The sequence below is a fragment of the Furipterus horrens genome, unplaced genomic scaffold (genome assembly GCF_987537825.1).
Source record: "Furipterus horrens unplaced genomic scaffold, mFurHor1.1.pri manual_scaffold_13, whole genome shotgun sequence".
Classification (NCBI taxonomy): domain Eukaryota; kingdom Metazoa; phylum Chordata; class Mammalia; order Chiroptera; family Furipteridae; genus Furipterus; species Furipterus horrens.
Window position 1 is genome coordinate 54,860,979 of NW_028327183.1, and position 17,964 is coordinate 54,878,942.

Genomic DNA, 17,964 nt, shown 5'->3' on the forward strand with positions numbered 1-17,964 from the left:
GCCAGGCTGCAGGGCTGCGAATCCGTTACGGGTAAATCGGGGTGGCAGCGCGAGAGCTTGGACAGGTGGTCGCTGCGGGTGAAGCGCTTCTGCCCCTTGTGCGTCAGGTCGTGGCGGGCCATCTTGTCGGATTGCGCGAACTTCTTGTTGCAGGTGAGCCTGTCGCAGGCACAGGGGCGCTCACCTGTGTGTGTTCTTAGGGGCGGTTGGAGGTGTGACCACTTGCGGTAGCTTTGGCGCAGCCCGGGAAGGGACTTGGTGGCTTGTGTTAGCGGGAATGGTGCGGGCACAGGACCTGGGCAGGTGGGCTAGGCCTGGGACCAGAGGGATGGGCGGGGAGGGCAGGGGGACGAGAACTCGGGGGCCGGCCCAGGGCACATGGTCGGGAAGTAACCTGGACGGTTCTCCACCGCCAAGCTGTCGGAGAGGGTGCGCGGCTGGGACTCGGTGAAGCTGATGGAGGGGGAGACAGGCGGGGAGGTCCGGGCAGAGGGAGGTGGCCACTCCTCCCGCCCTCAGGAAGCATTCACACCCGGGAATTAGGCAAAAGCTACAGTTCAGGGCTTTGATGGATGGAGAACCCCAAACGTGTTTTCTTAGAGCAGGTTCCTAAACACACCACCTGACCGTCATTTCCAGCTAGTGCTCTCCTTCACCATAATCACGGCATTTCTGGAAGAACATTACCAGGTGCGTTGAATGATCAATATTCTTGGTTAGGGCCGACGGCTGGGGGCGGACTGAGCCGACAAATCTGTTTCTCTGCACATCAATGTTTCTCTCTCTCCCCCTCCCTTCCCCTCCCTATAAAAATAATAAATGTTAAAATGTCACAGATGTTTCATGTATACAATTCTATAAACATCATCCGTAATTGCACTGTGTTCCTCTTCCAGAGTCAAATCTCCTTTCCTCACCTGCTCCCATTCACCTGGTAACCGTCATACTGTCGTCTGCATCTATAAGTCCAAACTATTCTTGGTATTTATTCATTTATTCGGATTTATTCACATTTAAAACAGATTTGGTGTCTGACCAAAGAGACACACACTCAGCGAATGTCATCAATAAAAGTGAGAATAGTGTTTTCCCTGAAAGCAGACCAGAGATGGAGGTTGAGCGCAGGTGTGGATTCGAACCTGTGATGTGGGCTCTAGCCCCATGCCATGGGGTTGAGAATAGAGGGACCAGTCAAGGAAAACCAAGAGCAGAATGAAGCGCAGCGACCCCGTTGAACTAGGGGAGGCCTCTGTCTGTCCACCAGTCCTGACCTCTCCCTGTACCAGAGCCACACACACCCCCTCGCCATTCTCAGCAGGTTCCCAAGATCGTCCATGTCTCCAGGCTTTTCCAAGGCTCTATCTTGCTGGATGGTTCGTTTGTTGTCTCCCGTGTTTACGTCCTGGCTGCATTGTTGGGGCTTCCCTGACTGTGCCAGGCCTGAAGCAGCAGCGCCCCCAGGACCACGAGGACCAAGCCAGCCACACCCATGCGGATGAGGTTTTCCACTGTGTAGTCTTGGGTGTTTGAGGCTGGAGATGGAGGAAAAGAGGTCACAGAGGTCAGGGTCATGTTGAAGCACCCCAGGATCTCTGGATGTCTCTCCCAGTCATGCGACTGCCATTGACTGGACTTGACCCCATTGCCTCAGCGCCCTAACAGGGAATCACGACTCACTCACCAGTCTTGGAGCCTGTCTGGTTCTGTGATAGCCCCTGGGTATCAACTGCTCCTGAAAAACAAACACACACAGGACGAGGGTGAGGATATGTGGGAACACTCAAGCCTTCTGTGATCTCCAGTGAGTCTCTGTATCTAGTACTGCCCTTCGCTTCCCCTGAGATGGCCATTTTTGGGGTCTTGTCTGCATCTAATTAGGATACAAAGGAGACTTTGTGGGCCTTTATGTCTTCTTGAGATCAGGAGCACGAAGGAGTTCCTCCACCTCAGCTAGCTCCCTCGCTCTCGGATTAGGATTATATATTTTCATGTGACTTTTAGTTCTTTTATCAATCTCTTCTTTAGAAAAGAAATAATTGAACACATAGAATACACCGTGTAATCTTTCTGAGATCAAGGATTACCACACTTTCCAGACTTGATTATTTATTGAGTTTTGTAACCTAGATAGTAAGATCGATAAGAAACAAGCAGAAGAGATAAATGATGGGATAAAAGGTTTAAGTAAACACCTGGATAAAGATATAGGTATGTATTGATATAAGACAGACTCTGATAATGTGAGAACTGACATTCCAGGAAAGACAGGGAACTCTGGGAGGGGAAGGGGCACTGGTATGAGTCCTTATAGGAGGTGTTTTGGAAAATGACCTGATTCATCTGACAACCTGGTGCTCGTGGAAACTGAGCAGAAATCCTGCCATCTCTCCACATCCACGTAATGACATTGATCCCCAGTGGAGACAGGACATGCTCAGAGTGGACTCATGCTGTTTCTCCCACAAGCATTCACTGGAACCAAAGTTCTAAGCTGATTGAACTTTTTCAATTCCAGGCAGGGTAGACTCCTGCTTTGATACACGAGAGGACCAAGTCCCAGATATGATAAGATTTTGTCACTGAGATTCATCTCAAGGGAGCTGAGCCAACTCCACTTCAGCCTAGACTCCCAGTGGATCCTCAGTCACCCTGACCCAGAAACAAGAGGCCCACTTTACTCTGTCTTCCTCTGTGGGCCTGAGTGCACAGGTGCCAGGATGACGCAGGACCCTGGAATCAGCACCACGGACAGAGGCAGGCATGGCACCCACTCTTTCCTCCCCACCTGAGCTGGGTATCTTCCCCTTCATGCATCTCCTCTCACACTGACCACACAGGACCCAGTGACCTCAGCGCTACTTGAGACATGCGGTCCCATCCTTAAGTCTCCACTTTTATCCCCAGCACTTTAGGAAACAAGCCCTTCTGTAAACACTTGATTAATTGAAATAGAAACTGGGAAACTAGAAAAAGCCTGGTGGAGCCCGTGTGTCTGCTGGTCTAAGAAGACTCTGCTACCCAACAGCCATGAAGTTGGTCCACGTGAGTGAGGGTCTGTGGACCCCAAATGCTGCATGACACGAACCAATGGAAGATGTGGGGCTGTGCCTGCCTCTTGCTGTCCCGTAAAGTCCCATTTCTCTTCCACGAAGGTTGGTTTCCCATGATCCTCAGTATCTTCCCTTCAGTACGCATCACTGTCGGGACCCCACGTTGCCCACTGAACTGCAGTGCTTGTCCTCCAGGCTCACTCCCTAAGCTTCCTGCCTGTGGTTCAGGTCCCAAAAGGCCAGTGTCACTGAAGCCCCATGACCCCCAGGGCTCCTCTGGGCACACTGCCTAGATCCGTGATTTGGGGTTCAGAACAGAGAAGGGGCTGAGCATGAGTGCCCTCACCTGAGACCCTGAGATGCAGAGGGCCACTGGGGTGTGACCACCCATAGGGGAAGAGGGTGAAAGAAGTATAGCATCTGTAGGTCCCCGCATGCGAGGTGCGCACGGGACCCACAGGAAAGATGGCCCGGTCCTTCCACCCCTTGTCAGAGGTCATGGATTCCATGTGTTGGGGCTGGTCAGCTGCTCCCTCCTTCACCAGGTGGAAGTGCTGACTGAACACAGAGCCACATGAGAGGGACACATTCTGTCCTGAGGCCACCGCAGGGCTTGGCTCGGCTGAGAGGGAGGGTGCGTCATACATTCCTGAGAGAGAAGGAAGGAACTGTGTTAAAAGTGGGACCATCACTCCACCTCCCCCAGGTGTGTGCTGTGAGAAGTGAGGTCCCCCTGAGCCGCACTCTGATCTTCTTTGCTTGGGAGAAGGGGACTTGGTTCCACCCTCTCACCTGTCACCACCAGCACCAGGGTGTCACTCCGCTCAGACCAGCCACTGGAGCTGTGATAGGCACACTGATATCTCCCCCCATCATAGGTGCTCATGGATTCGATGGGGAACCCGGTCTTATTGCTGGGGTCCTGTGGGTTCCCTGTCGCCCTCGGTACAGAGTACGGCTCTTTATACAGAGTGTAGGCATCCACCTGCAGAGGCCCCTGGCACCAGATGGTCACAGGGCTCCCCTTGCTGACCACGGGGCCTGGGTCAGCCCAGATGGAGGGCTTGGGGAGGACTCCTGGAAAGGAAGAGACATGAAGTGTCAGGGGTGTCCTTGTCCCCTCAGTTTCCCCAGCTGTTGCTTCAAAGCCCCTCCCAGACTGGTCCCCATCAGCCCAGACCCACTGTGTGCCCCCAGTTGCCCAGTGGTGACTTGGGGCTGAAGCAGCAGGTTTGGGGGAGGACTCACCAGCCTGGACGTGGTCCCATGGGCCCCGACACAGCCCTGGAAGAGAGTCGGGTGAGACTGTCCTTGAACCCACACACAGGAGCTCCAGAACTGGGCTTGTTACAGAGCAGCCTCCCCCAGATTCCCCACAGCCCCTGGTTTGGGGATGTGAGAGGGAGATTCTGCAGCTTTACAGGGACTTGGCGCATCTGTGGCTGGTAGCTGGGTTCTCAGTTCTGCCAATGGCGGTGGCACCAGGAGATGGGAGGGGCTTTGACCATAGAATGGTGATGAAGAAGCAGCTTTCCGGGCCTTGAAAAAATTCTGGAGTAGCCAGGACTGGTCAACACCCTGACTGCATCACAGGCCACAGTCAGGGGTTTAAAATGAGGTGGCAGCCATTAAGAGAGGGCCACAGGGTTTGAAAGGAAGTTGAGAGCAGGAGCCACGTTGCTGAAGGAAGGGCAGGACCAGGATGAATGGAAGGCGGCGCCTGTCGGTGAGCGGGGCCACGCGGTGTGAAAACGCTGCAGAGGCGCCGCAGCAGCCCGCCGTGAGGCCTGCGTGTAGGAAAGGCAGAGCCATGGTGGGGAGCGGGGCAGCTGTGTAGGAGAGCCGGTTTGCTGCGGGAGGGGGCCTGCGGCCTGGGCCGGTGAGAAAGCAGGCGGCTGCTGCTATGACTGTGCCACTCCAGCGACTCAGAAGCCACCAAGGACTCTGCCTTGTCGACCTGGACTCTATCTGGGCTCCTGGAACTCGGGACATGCGGGGAGGACACTCACATGGCTTGTGCCTTTCCTGGGCTTCTCCATGACCCAGTGCACCACAGCTCAGGCTTTCCTGGACTGTTATATGGAGTCTGATTGTTAAAGAGCGGGATCCCCAACGACTCCCCACAACCTGTGTTTTGGGGATGGAGGGTGGGATTCAGTGGAGCACAGCTATTTTCCTGAGATATACCTACTGTCTTAATATGTGAAGAGCTATGGCCATTCCACGTGCCAAGGAGATGGGAGAGGCTTTGACCATCGAGTGGTGATGACATGCTTATGGGGCCTGCGCAAAATTCTACAAGTGGCCACGACTGGTCGCTACACATGGACTGGTCACAGGCCACACTGAGGCGTTTAAAAATAAGGCGGCACCGTAAACAGGGGAACTCCATGTAGTTTGCGAGGAGGTAAAAAGAAAGCCATGTGGCTTCAAAGGGAACAGAAGCAGCTCACCAGCCTGCCTTAAGGTTGGGCACGTAAGAAGGTGCTACATGGTTCTGGATTAAGACCTGAAAAACCTCGCAACAGGCAAAACCTCCCCAATCAGGCACAAAAGGATGGGAGCTGAGAAAGCTGAACTGAGTCTGGGAAATACGAAGCCACAGACTTCTTTTCCCCTAGAGGGAAATAGCACCTCTGGCTTCTCTGATCTGAAACTAGCCTGGTTTAGCAGAGGGAGGCAGAACTATGTGTTTGTGGGTATTTTAAAGAACAAAAGACTTAACAGCAGAAATCCACCATTAATCTAAATCTGTACAATTTTTAAATAAGCAAATATTTTTCTTTCTCCAAACTGGTATAGGATGTTATGGTTTTTGGTGGCAGGCCATCGAGCCCGTCAGAGCTGATGAGCCTGTGGGTTCTGTTTCATGATGACATTGCACCCCACATCCTGAATGAGAGAGCTGACAGATAAGGGATGGGGAACTACTGGGCATATTTCTAGTTTATAGTCTTTTGGGGAGCAAGGGAAGTCCTGGTTGTTGTGGGAGAAAAGGGTTCTGAGCCGAAATGCTCACAGCTCCCCACCCCCAGGTTGAAATCTTGTAAATAAAGACCTGTTTTCCTCAACACTCATTTTGGGGTCTTACACCAAGGCACCATGGAAATGAACCCCCTTTTCCTTGGTAACTGTCTGGGCCTCTGAGTGCTGAACCAATATCTCTTCTCCTTAGAATTTGAGCCTCCACTGAGCCTCCTGAGTCATGGACCTGGGAGGGGAGGGGACCAATCCTTCTCTTTTCCCCAAAACTCACCAAGGCAGAGGAGAGCAATGAGGGTCCGGGTCATGGCGCTGTCTCCCAGGCTTTCCAGTGGTGCAGATGGCGTATGAAGTCCACAGAGCCCCTCAGGGCAGAAGGACACAATATGTGTGACAAGGTCCTGGCTCCGTGGAACAAGTCACAGTTTCCTCCTCAGCTGCAATCTCGTCAAGGTGACAGCAGGTTCTGGGAGCTTTCAGACCAGATTTGAGTCTCAGCAGACCCCTCAGGCTCTGCCTCTACTTCATGGGGAACCCAAATCCAGAGCGTGACACCTGTCCTGGGACAGCAGGGGAGAGGGCACAGGGCAGGACTCAGGAGCAGCCCAGTTTCTGTGGCAGCCCTGACTCTGCCTTTTGTAGAATCCATGTGCCCGTGGGCATTTCAGTTCCCTTTCCTGAGACAACGTAAATGAAAATTTCTTCCGACCTTTCTCATTCCCGCAACCAACCAACATCTGCTGAGCAGTTGCCTGTCCAGGCATGAAGTTCACGGGGGGAGGTGCCGCTTCCTCCCCTGGACACACGCAGTGCTGATCAGTGACTCAGACAGCGCAGTGTGTAGGCAGTGGGTGATGTGGTGCCATTTTGGTCATTTGTTGAGGAGAAAACCAAAGGACTGATGTGATCAGAGGGCGTCTGTCACCTTAGTCATGGAGTGTGGGGACCTGCTGGTGAAGGAGGGACCCAAACACGCTAGGGGCCACCACAGGGCGCTGAGGAAGAGGCTGATTCTTCTACAGACACATAGTCACCAGGGTGTGCTGTGCCCTGTCACACGAGGTCTCTGCTCACCAGGCACTTTATTGTGAAGGTTACAGGAAAATTGTCAGTAACAAATAGTGTGAACAGCCCTGGCTGGTGTGGCTCAGTGGATTGAGCACCGGCCTGCAAACCGAGAGTCACTGGTTCGATTCCCAGTCAGGGCACATGCCTGGGTTTCAGGCCAGGTCCCCATTTGAAAGCGAGTGAAACGCAACAACACATTGAAATTTGTCTCTCTTTCTCCCTCCATTGCCCTCTCTCTAAAAATACATAAATAAAATATGTTGTAAAAATGTGTGGACACAAAAAACGTGTGAACAGACTGCTGGTTTAAAAAGACACAACTCTGTGTGAATAGACTGTAGGAGACTTTGTGGTAATAAACGGTGATGAAACTCGAACATGACAGGCCCCTGGGTGACGGGCTAATCAGCACCCTAAGTTGTTGTGAGAACTTCTTGTGAATTCCTCCCCACTTCCTACAGCAAAACCATGTGTACAGTTGAGTGAGAGGCTGCAGAAACTTCTTTGTCATTATCTGGTCTAGGACGTGTGCAGAGGCCTCTGCTCTGAGCCGGTTGGCTCATGGGCGCCATAACAAGGACCGTGCGGTCATGACTCAGGCATGTGGGTCTGGGGAGGGGAGGTGGTCCCTGGGGAGGGTCTGGTTTGCAGGAGGAGGGGGCTCTGCTTGGGGTGGAGAGCTGACCTCAGCCCGCTTGTCAGCCACAGGCACTGTCAGGGGGCACGGCAGTGATTCCACCCCCACGCGCTGGGCAGAGGAACCAGGTGCGGACAGTTCACAGGCTGTGATTACAACGTGGAGAAGCACCGACTGACCGTCTGTGTTGACCAGTAACTTCCGCTCTATCTTCCTCATTGCAGAGACGTTGGAAGCTCAGCTCTCATGGTTGTCGTGAGGAGCAGCAGTGCCCGAGACATGAGGACCCTCCATCTGGTGTCATCTGGGGCCTGACTGAGATGCGGGCTGCAGGGACTTGTGTAGGAAGAAGCATTGCTTGGGAGTCACAGGTCTACCCATGCCCCCCCAACACCCATCCAGCAAGGGACTTATAGATGTGGGGCGTCCATGGTTGAATGGCAGGTGGGTGCAGATGAAGGGGCACAGCAACATGCTGTTCACCCTGGATCCTGCACCCCCACACCCTGGAGCGAGGGTGGCCTCCCACCAGGGGCTGAGCCCTGAGCACTGGGCCATGAAGGCATCTCATACTGGGGGGTCCCACCTCCTATGAAACAGCATGGGGACTGGGTGCAACTTCTTATGTAAAAGGGACCCACAGGGAACCATGTAGTTGACTTGCATTTCTTTTTGATGACGTAAAATTCACAAAACATAGAATTAAACCTTTTAAAGCATAGAATTCACTGGAGTTGAGTAAATTCATGATGTTGCACCATCACGTCTCTCTAGTTTCAGAGGTTTTCATGCCCCAAATTCCACCAAGCTGTCCAGCTCCCGTCTCTCCTGCACGTCAGCCCCTGAGAAACCACCTGATTTCTGTCTCAATGGGCTTTCTTCCCTGGACATTTCATATAAAATCACAGAAATGGGATCTTTTGTGTTTAACTTTATATTTAGCTGCAGAGATTTGATGTTCACCGACAATATGGCAGGTGCCTATACTTTGTTCTTTACATTTAAAAATATTTTCTGTGTAATGAAGATGCCACAGCTGTTCATATGAATGGGATCCAGCATGAAGGGGTGTGTAGATGTGAATCCAAACCAGCCGTGTGGGCGACGCTCATGTTACAGCGGTGAGAAAAGGACAGTCAATGGGTGTCCGCGATGACTGGGAGGGACAGCCCCACAGTGGGATGGAGGAGGCGTCTTTCCAAAAACATGGCTTGTGTTTCCTGCCCCCAAACCTCGCCACCACGTCTGCTCCCCTGGACGATCTTAGCAGCAGTTCCCTAGCTGCGGCCGAGACTGTCCTTCGCCATGTCCCGGGTCATCAGCTGGGTTCCACGTTCCCCCACTCTGAACGGTGCCCGTCCCCTCTGTGTTCATGTCCTGGCTGCAGCGTGGGCCCTCCTCTCGCTGTCTCGAGCCTGAAGCAGCAGCACCCCGAGGGCCACCAGGACCAGACCAGCCACGCCCATGCGGGTGAGATTCTCCACCGTGTAGTCCTGGGGGTGGGAGGCTAGGGAGTGTGGGGAAAGAGGTCACAGAAGTCAGGGAAAACAAAGTCACCCCAGGGCCCCTGCATCCCTCTGACAGGACATGACCCTCTGCCCCAGCCCCGTCACTGAGGATTTCCCCTGCTCCCCACTCCTGGTACCTGAGCTGGTCTGTGATGGGCTGATGGTGCCGGCTGCTCCTGAGAACCACAAAAAGATGGGACCTGACCCAGCCTTTCCCTGCGTTCTCAGGTCTACTACCCACTTCTCGCAGCATAAGCTCTGTGTCAACCTTAGTGACACCTTTCTCTGCGGAGGAAGGTGCCCTCTGGAATCCTCGTCATTCACGCGAATGCAGATTCCCATTTCTCCGTCCCGGTGGAACCTATTTTGGTGGTTCCCCAAGTTCACAACAGTTTTCTCTCCAATTCAATGCAGCTCTGTTCCATTATGGTTTCACTCTGGGACCCAGGACCACGTTGCTTAATTGCTTCGGGAAAAGAGTATCCATTTATTCTATAGCTGAGAACACAGGTACTGGGATGAGGGGATGGTGGTCTTGGGGTCCGATGTCAGTAGACCATTGGGTTGAGGCCAGGCTCTGACCCCCTTTTTAACCAAGTTTATCCCCTTCACCTGGTGGTTCATCCCCTATTTAATCCATCAGTAATAATTCTTCCCATAGTCAGGACTGCCTACCATAGGATATGTGTGAGAGATTATTGTGCTTGTATAAAATTTACATGTATCCACATATATACACATATATACACTCTTACACATACCAAGCACACACAGATCTATGCATATTATTTTCAAATGCTAGTGCTGAGTCAGTACGTCATTATGACAGCATTTGGTTTTCTGTGGCTGAGCAGATAAATAGGAAACCTGTGAATACACACCGGATGAAATATGCTGGTCAGATTTACACACACACACACACACACACTCACTCTCTCTCTCTCTCTCTCTCTCTCTCTCTCTCTGAGAAAAGGAGACTATATCAGGTGCAAGGAGGCAGGTCTGCTGTGGGCAGTGTCAGGAGTGAAGGTCTTCCTTGGACGTGACCGTTGAGCTGATTTCTGAACGGGGAGGAGGGGCCTGAGCAGCCCCGTGAGGACCCGTCGCCCTCCCTGAGCCTCCCGCTCTCACTGCTTCTCACTCCCAGGGCCTCTGGGCCCAGAACCCCAGCACCTCCTCCCCTGACCGGCCACCAGGGCTGTCCCTGAGACCTGCCTCCTCACTAAGTCACTCAGGGGCCAGGATGAGTTGTCCTCACCTGAGACCAGGAGCTCCAGGGTGTCACTGGGCTGTGACCACACCTGGGGGGTGTTCCTGTAACAGCCGTAGCATCTGAACGTCCACCTGCGGCTGGGGGTCACGGGGCCCACAGGGAACAGGGCCTGGAAGAGCCCACTGGGGTGTCGCTGTGAGTCCAGGATCCAGGGGAGCCTGTCCTCTCCTTCCTCAGTCAGAATGAACCTGCCAAATCCCTGCCGTGAGCCACACTGGAGGGTCACGTTCCCTCCTGAGGTCACGACAGGACTGGGCAGGGCTGAGAGGATGGGTTTGCTGCTATAGGATCCTAGGGAAGAAGGAGACAGCGTGTTAAATGAGGATCACACCTCCCGCATGTCACCCAGGGCTGGGCTGTGAGGGGGAGACACCCTGAGAACATCCCCTTCCTGAGGGCAGAGCCTGAGGCTGGGACCCCTGAGTGCCCTCTCACCTGTAACCACCAGCTCCAGGGGGTCACTGAGCGCTGACCAGCCAGCAGGGCTGAGGTAGTAACAGCGATAGATCCCTGCAGTGTCCCGTGTCATGTTTGTGATGGAGAACTTGGCCTTGTTCTTGGGATCCAGTGGCTTCTGTCTGTCCCAGGGCCCTGGCCTTCCCTCTTTGTCCACACGGTACTCCTCAGCCTCCACGGTCCCCTGACACCAGATGGTCACAGGGCTCCCCCAGGGGATTACAGGGCCTGGCTCAGCCCAGAGGGTGGGTTTGGGGAGGGTCCCTGGAAGGAATCGGGGGCTGGGTCAGAAGTCATTTCCCAACCCCAGTGCCCAACTGTCAGCCCCGAACATCTCACACGTCCTTCATCCGTAAGCCCAGACCTGCTGATCTCCACCCCCAATCGCCCAGAATGTGGTCCCTTGTCTCTAGTGAGGACAGGGACCTGGGACACCTGAGGAGACTCACCTGCCTGCACTGGGGTCCTCAGGCCCACGCTCAGCCCTGGAAGAGAGGTGCTGTGAGAGACCTGCCCTGAATCCTGGGCGGGACCCTCCTCCTGTGAGCCCCCGAGTCCTGGGTCCTGGCAGAGCAGGGCTCCCCCTCCCCCCTCACGTCTCACCCAGGCAGAGCAGGGCCGTGAGGGTGGGGGCCATGCTGTCTCTTCTCTCTGGACCCCGCTGTGCAGAAGGAAGAGGCCCCGGTGTCCTCAGGGTAGACAGACGCACAGGGTGTGGCCACTGGGAGGCTGGCCCTCCCTGTCACGGGGTGTCACGTCAGCAGCCTCTCAGGAAGGGGAACAGGGTCTCCCCAGGAGCCCGGCCCTCATTCCCATGATGGAGCCAGAAACAGACCCCAAGCCTCCTGAGACGCCCCTTGCAGGTGAGGTGACCCAGGGCATGTCCTTCCAGGTCAGAGCCTCCCTCATGGGGCCCCTGCCCCCTCAGCCATCCATCAGCACCTGCCTGTGTGTCCTCCCCGTGGACAGCGGTCACCCGGGCCCTGCAGGTGCCTCAGGAAGACGTGGTCCCTGTGCCTGCAGAGCTCAGACCACAGAGACACGTCCCCTTCTCGCTGTGCAGGCAGGTCCAGTGTCACCGTGACCATGAGCACCAAGGGCACATGCAGGGAAGGAAGGGGAAGGAAACACGTGTCCCTCCCACTGGCCCCAGAGTGTGGCTTCTTTCTATAACAACCCCAAAGCAACTTCTCCTTTTTCGTAGCAAAACCATCCACCCAGCCTTCACGGGAACCAGCTTCTGAGTGATTCCTGCCCTTCAGGTGCCCTGTTCCTTAGAAGAGCCGTCCCCTCACAATGAGTGGGTTACTTCTCTCATTTAGGGGAGAAAGCTGATCCCTATTGAAATATTCCTCCATGGTCCACAGCCTGTGTGACCTGAGCGCTCACGTTCCATCAGTCCCTGAGCTACAGTTTCCTCATCGGCATCATGTTGTCATGAACCTCAGTGCTCAGAGGGCATTTGGGGTCAGCGTTCCTGTGTGGGTGGGCGGGGTCTATCGTTGTTCATTTCAGATCCCATGAAGATGTTGGGATGAGACATGAGAAGTCAGGTGATGGACCCCACAGTCTAAGGTGGGCTACAGCTATGCCCACTCAAGAGCCAATGCCATTTCAGAGGAAAAAAACAAACAAAAAATGAAAGTTTCCAAAATGGAGAGGGAACCACAACAGAGAAAAGAGGCCAAAGCTGGGGACCTCTCTGTATCCAGGGGTTCCCAGAGTAGAGGCTCCTGATTCTGTGCGGGCATGACAGGTACTCCAGGGTCCCCTCAGCAGGGAGACCTTTCACTAGGTGCAAATTGGAAGTTCTGTGGTCCTCTCGACCATCTGGGATGTCTCTGCCCACTGATCCAGCACTGAGTCACATCGTGTGTGTGTGTGTGTGTGTGTGTGTGTGTGAAACAGACTCAATACAGTTGAGTCTGACATGGGTGTCTGTCCAGGTGTGAGTGTGAGGTTCACCTTGGAGTCATCCCTGCCAGGCACATCCTGCTCAGATGCTGTTTGAGCAGCAAATATCATGTGGCAGAGTAGCTGAAACTCTCTACCCACTTTCAGTCCTGAGGCCAGGACAGCCCTGGGAGGGACTGTGTGTGGAGAACCAGGTGTGTGTGAGCTGAGGTGAGTGTCAGCAGGAATGGACCCAGACTCACAGTGGTGTGAGCACTGCCTACAGAGTCAGTAACGGGGGTCATCATATCTGAGAAAACAGAACACAGAGGTTAGGGAATAGTCCTTTTATTGTATATTTAGATTTCTGAAAAAATAAAGGAGACAGTTGTATTCTTCAAACAACAGGGGTTGTATTACAGAAGAATATGAAATTTTAGAAGCAAATTAGGCAAACATGTTAGAGGTAGAAAATAAAATTTGAAATAACACTCAAAATATTATTTCCATCAAAATCAAGATACATCTGAAGATACAATTATGAAACTGGAAGGCAGCAATGAGGAAATGTTGAGGACGCAATACAGGGGGACTGGAATTAGACAATAAGATACAGGGAGACTAGAAAGAGAGAAGCCAACAGATATGGGGAGTTTCAGGAAAACGTGGTGAGGATGGCGTCTGCTACAGCCCTAGAGGCTAACAGTTGGGTGTTTTGCAGAGAAGCAGAGAGAACACGCAGTGCCAGGGAGCACAAATCCAGGCTTTAAAAAATTATTATTTCAGAGAGTTGGGTTACAGTCCACTGCCTGGTGCTTGCTTCAAACCTGAATGTGCTCATTCAAACTGATGGCATTTCTGAAGAAACTATTATCCGGTGAGGACACAAGGGCTCAATGGGTGCAGAGGACATTTTTAGGAATGATTTCAGATTTATCTGTCCTAATCAGGATGCTGTTTTTCAAAACAGGGAGGGCCCTACTTGTATGCATGTATTCAGTTCTCTGGAACATACCCTGTGCTGTGAGCTGAAGAGCAGTCTACGTCAACGGATGTGCCTAATAGAAATAAGGAAGCATGTAGACTCACACATGGGAAAGGGAACCAGAGCACGAAGGTGCAGATCCAAAGAAGACACAGATGTAGCCTCACGCCATTGAAGTGAGAAGAGAAGGCAATCATTGAAAGAAAATCAGTAATGGTGGGAGGCCCCGTCCACACTTCAATAGCACCAGAGTCTCTACAGGCAACTCATGAGACGTATTTCATCATGTCAACGACTTGCACTGCTCTTGAAATTATGAATGGTCCATTAACTCACTATATGTTCTAGCTATTTTTGAGAACTTCCTGCTCAACAAGATTTATTTTCAAGAATCTACCTCATTGAATGGTGGACTTTTTGTCTTCTGTGTTCACGTCCCGGCTGCATTGTGGGCCCTCCTCTCGCTGTCCTGAGCCTAAAACAGCAGCACCCCGAGGACTAGCAGGACCAGACCAGCCACGCCCATACGGATGAGATTCTCCACCGTGTAGTCCTGGTGGTGGGAGGCTAGAGATTGTGGGTAAAGAGGTCTCAGGGGTCAGGGCAGACAATGTCACCCCATGATCCTGGACATGCACCCAGGGCATGTGGCTTCCCTTGACAGAACCTGACCCTCTGCCCCAGCCCCGTCACTGAGGGTTTTCCCTGTTCCCCATTCCTGGTACCTGAGCTGTTGTGTGATGGGCTGATGGTGTCGGCTGCTCCTGAGAACACAAAGAAGTGGGGTCATGGACTGATGATGTCACTCAATCCAAGTGTCCTCAAACTCTCCCACTTATGGGGACGTCACAGCTTCAGCCCTGGTGAACCTGTCCTCTGTGCTGCAAGAATTCTGTCTGCTTCCAGGGGTTCTCTGAGTCTCCCTGTACCTTGTGAGTTTACACTCGGCTCCTGACGCACTTTGGAACATAATTGGCTCCCCTGGAGAATTCAGGGTTGCCGAGAAATATGGTCTCTCATTACAGAAAATAATATGTTTTTGTTACCTGTCTGCTCCCTGTGGGGTACTTAGCCATCCAAGTGAACTCTTCTGGAGATGGGAGCTTATATTACTCAACATTGAGGACCCAGAATCCATGGATTGGCCTCAGATATAAATACATACATATATGTAGTATGTGAACAATTCTTGAACTATGAGTATAGACAATTTTAGGAATAAAATCTCAAAAGGTATCTGAAGTCAAAAAGTCTCTTGAAGCATCGTCTATAAACACTTCATATTAATGAAGGTTATTTTTCATAATGAATGGATAAATTTCACATAATCACAAAATATAGCAGTAAAAATTTGACTTTTTGATGTCAGAAAGGTTTAGAACTTAAATTTATAAGTGCAAGTGTTGCTTGAGTTTTCTCAGTAAAAGAGCAGTAACAGATAGGAGGGCAGACAAGGCAGAGAGCACACGGGTTTCACACCGAGTCTGGGCAGCCAACCCCTGTCCTCATGAGCTGGGCACGGTCCCTCCGAGTCTCAGGTGAGCTGGGGGGCTACAGGGCTGGGCCCCTGGTCAGAGGTTCTGCCTCTCTCTGGGAGGGTGTCCCGTGGGGGTCAGGACCCAGGGCTCAGACGCTGAGGTGGGGACGGCAGCAGGTGAGTGGAGGGGTCTGTCTGCTCTGCTCAGTCTGACCACGTTTCTCCTCACTTCACACTCATCTCACTCCGCCCTCCCTGCTCTGTCTCCTGCTGAGATTCAGACATGGAGTCTGGAGCGGGAGGCCCTGTCTCCTCCTACCCTCCCATGGGCAGGACCTCCTCCGAGGGACCTCCTTCACTTCTCATTGATTTCTGCCCCCGATTCTCCAAGGACAGAGCCCTGAGCTGACTGAGCACAGAAAGAACAGGGTCACGGGCCTCACCTGAGACCAGGAGCTCAAGGGAATCGCTGGGCTGTGACCACACCTGGGGGGTGTTTCTGTAACAGCCGTAGCATCTGAACGTCCACCTGTGATTGGGGGTCACGGGGCCCACAGGGAACAGGGCCTGCATCTGCCCACTGAGCTGTGGATGTGAGTCCAGGGTCCAGGGGAGCCTGTCCTCTCCTTCCATAGTCAGAATGAACCTGCCAAATACCTGCCATGAGCCACACTGGAGGGTCACATTCCCCCCTGAGGTCACGACAGGACTGGGCAGGGCTGAGAGGCTGGGTTTGCTGTACAATCCTAGGAGAGAAGGAGGCAGAGAGTTAAATGGGGCTCACATCTCCCTCACGTCCTCCAGGGCTGGGCTGTGAGGGGTAGACGCCCTGAGAGCACCCCCTTCCTGTGGGCAGAGCGTAAGATGGGGACCCCTGAGTGCCCTCTCACCTGTCACCACCATCTCCAGGGGGTCACTGCGCTCTGACCAGCCAGCGGGGCTGAGGTAGTAACAGCGATAGCTCCCTGCAGTGTCCCGTGTCATGTATGTGATGGAGAACTTGGCCTTGTCCCTGGAATCCAGTGCCTTCTGTCTCTTCCAGGGTCCTGGGCTTCCCTCTTTGTCCACACGGTACTCCTCAGCCTCTGAGGTTCCCTGACACCAGATGGTCACGGGACTCCTCCAGGAGATCACAGTGCCTGGCTCAGCCCAGAGGGTGGGTTTGGGGAGGGCCCCTGGAAGGAATAAGTGGCTGGGTCAGAAGTCATTTTCCAACCCCAGTGTCCAGCTGTCAGCCCTGAACATCTCAGATGTTTTTCATCCATCAGCCCAGACCTGCAGTTCTCCACCCCCAATGTCTGAGAATATGGTGCCTTGTCCCAGTGAGGAGAGGGACCTGGGACACCTGGGGAGACTCACCTGCCTGCCCTGTGGTCCGCAGCCCCACGCTCAGCCCTGGAAGAGAGGCGCTGTGAGAGACCTGCCCTGAATCCTGAGCAGGACCCTCCTCCTGTGAGCCCTGAGTCCTGGGTCCTGGCAGAGCAGGGCTCCCCCTCCCCCTCCTCACGTCTCACCCAGGCAGAGCAGGGCCGTGAGGGTGGGGGCCATGCTGCCTCTCCTCTCTGGACCCCGCTGTGCAGAAGGAAGAGACCCCGGTGTCCTCAGGGTAGACAGACGCACAGGGTGTGGCCACTGGGAGGCTGGCCCTCCCTGTCACGGGGTGTCACGTCAGCAGCCTCTCAGGAAGGGGAACAGGGTCTCCCCAGGAGCCCGGCCCTGATTCTCATGATGGAGCCAGAAACAGAACCCCAAGCTTCCTGGGATTCCCCTTTCAGGTGAGGTGACCCGGGGCCTGTCCTTCCAGGTTAGACCCTCCTCCACAGGGACCCGCCCCCTCAGCCATCCATCAGCATCTGCCTGTGTGTCCTCCCTGTGGACAGTGATCACCCAGGCCCTGCAGGTGCTTCAGGAAGACATGGTCCCTGTGTCTGCAGAGCTCAGATCACAGAGACACGTCCCCCTCTCGCTGTGCAGGCAGGTCCCTTGTCACCGTGACCATGAGCACCAAGGGCACATGCAGGGAAGGAGGTGAAGGAAACGCGCCCCTTGCCCTGGCCCCAGAGTGTGGTTTCTTTCCATCACAGCCCCAATCCAACTTCCCCTTTTTCCTTAGCAACCGCGCCCACCCGGCCTTCACGGGAACCGCCTCTGAGTGTGATTCCTGCCCCTCAGGGCCCTCTTTCCTGCTTAAAGCCTCCTGCTCATGCTGAAGTCCTGCTGTTAGCTTAAGGGACACTGATTTGGGTTAGAGTTCTGATTTTGACCTAAAGCAGATGTTTATTTAAATGCTCATCACAAATCCCCAAGTGATCTGTGGGGTAATGTTCTGTCCCTGCCTCAGTTTCCTCACCTGGATCCTGCTGTCATCAGCCCCACCCTCAGAGGCTGTGGGTCAGTGTGCTGGGTGCACGGGAGGGAGACATATGTTTCCAGTCCAGGTACAAATGGGGGACTCAAATGTTGGAAAATTTTAGTTTCAGGTAACAGCTAATAAGCTTAGTAACCAATGTAGGTAAAAAGCTGTTGTTTCAGGAGCTGGAGGTCTGACCCACCCTGACTCAGGAGGCCATAAGCGTTCCCACCTTTCAGCCCCAGGAGGCCTGCAGGCAATCAGGACGGTATCTGAGCCCTTGTG

The 17,964-nt window shown here is 53.6% G+C and overlaps 2 protein-coding genes across 2 annotated transcripts; both read right to left on the bottom strand.

The window, feature by feature from the left end:
* Positions 1 to 308: 308 nt before the first annotated feature.
* On the bottom strand, positions 309 to 11,709 carry LOC149995408 (leukocyte immunoglobulin-like receptor subfamily A member 6). Its single transcript, XM_090259209.1, has 8 exons — positions 11,578 to 11,709; positions 11,424 to 11,459; positions 10,954 to 11,238; positions 10,504 to 10,809; positions 3,843 to 4,127; positions 3,373 to 3,699; positions 1,400 to 1,553; positions 309 to 453 (listed from the first exon to the last, which is right to left on the bottom strand). The coding sequence occupies exons 1-8, from the start codon at positions 11,609 to 11,611 to the stop codon at positions 309 to 311; spliced, it is 1,572 nt and encodes a 523-aa protein (XP_090115335.1). The 5' UTR covers positions 11,612 to 11,709.
* A 4,389-nt stretch (positions 11,710 to 16,098) lies between these two features.
* LOC149995409 (leukocyte immunoglobulin-like receptor subfamily B member 4) lies at positions 16,099 to 16,877 on the bottom strand. The gene is made up of 4 exons (XM_090259210.1): positions 16,844 to 16,877; positions 16,689 to 16,724; positions 16,220 to 16,504; positions 16,099 to 16,175 (listed from the first exon to the last, which is right to left on the bottom strand). The coding sequence occupies exons 1-4, from the start codon at positions 16,875 to 16,877 to the stop codon at positions 16,099 to 16,101; spliced, it is 432 nt and encodes a 143-aa protein (XP_090115336.1).
* Positions 16,878 to 17,964: the final 1,087 nt, after the last annotated feature.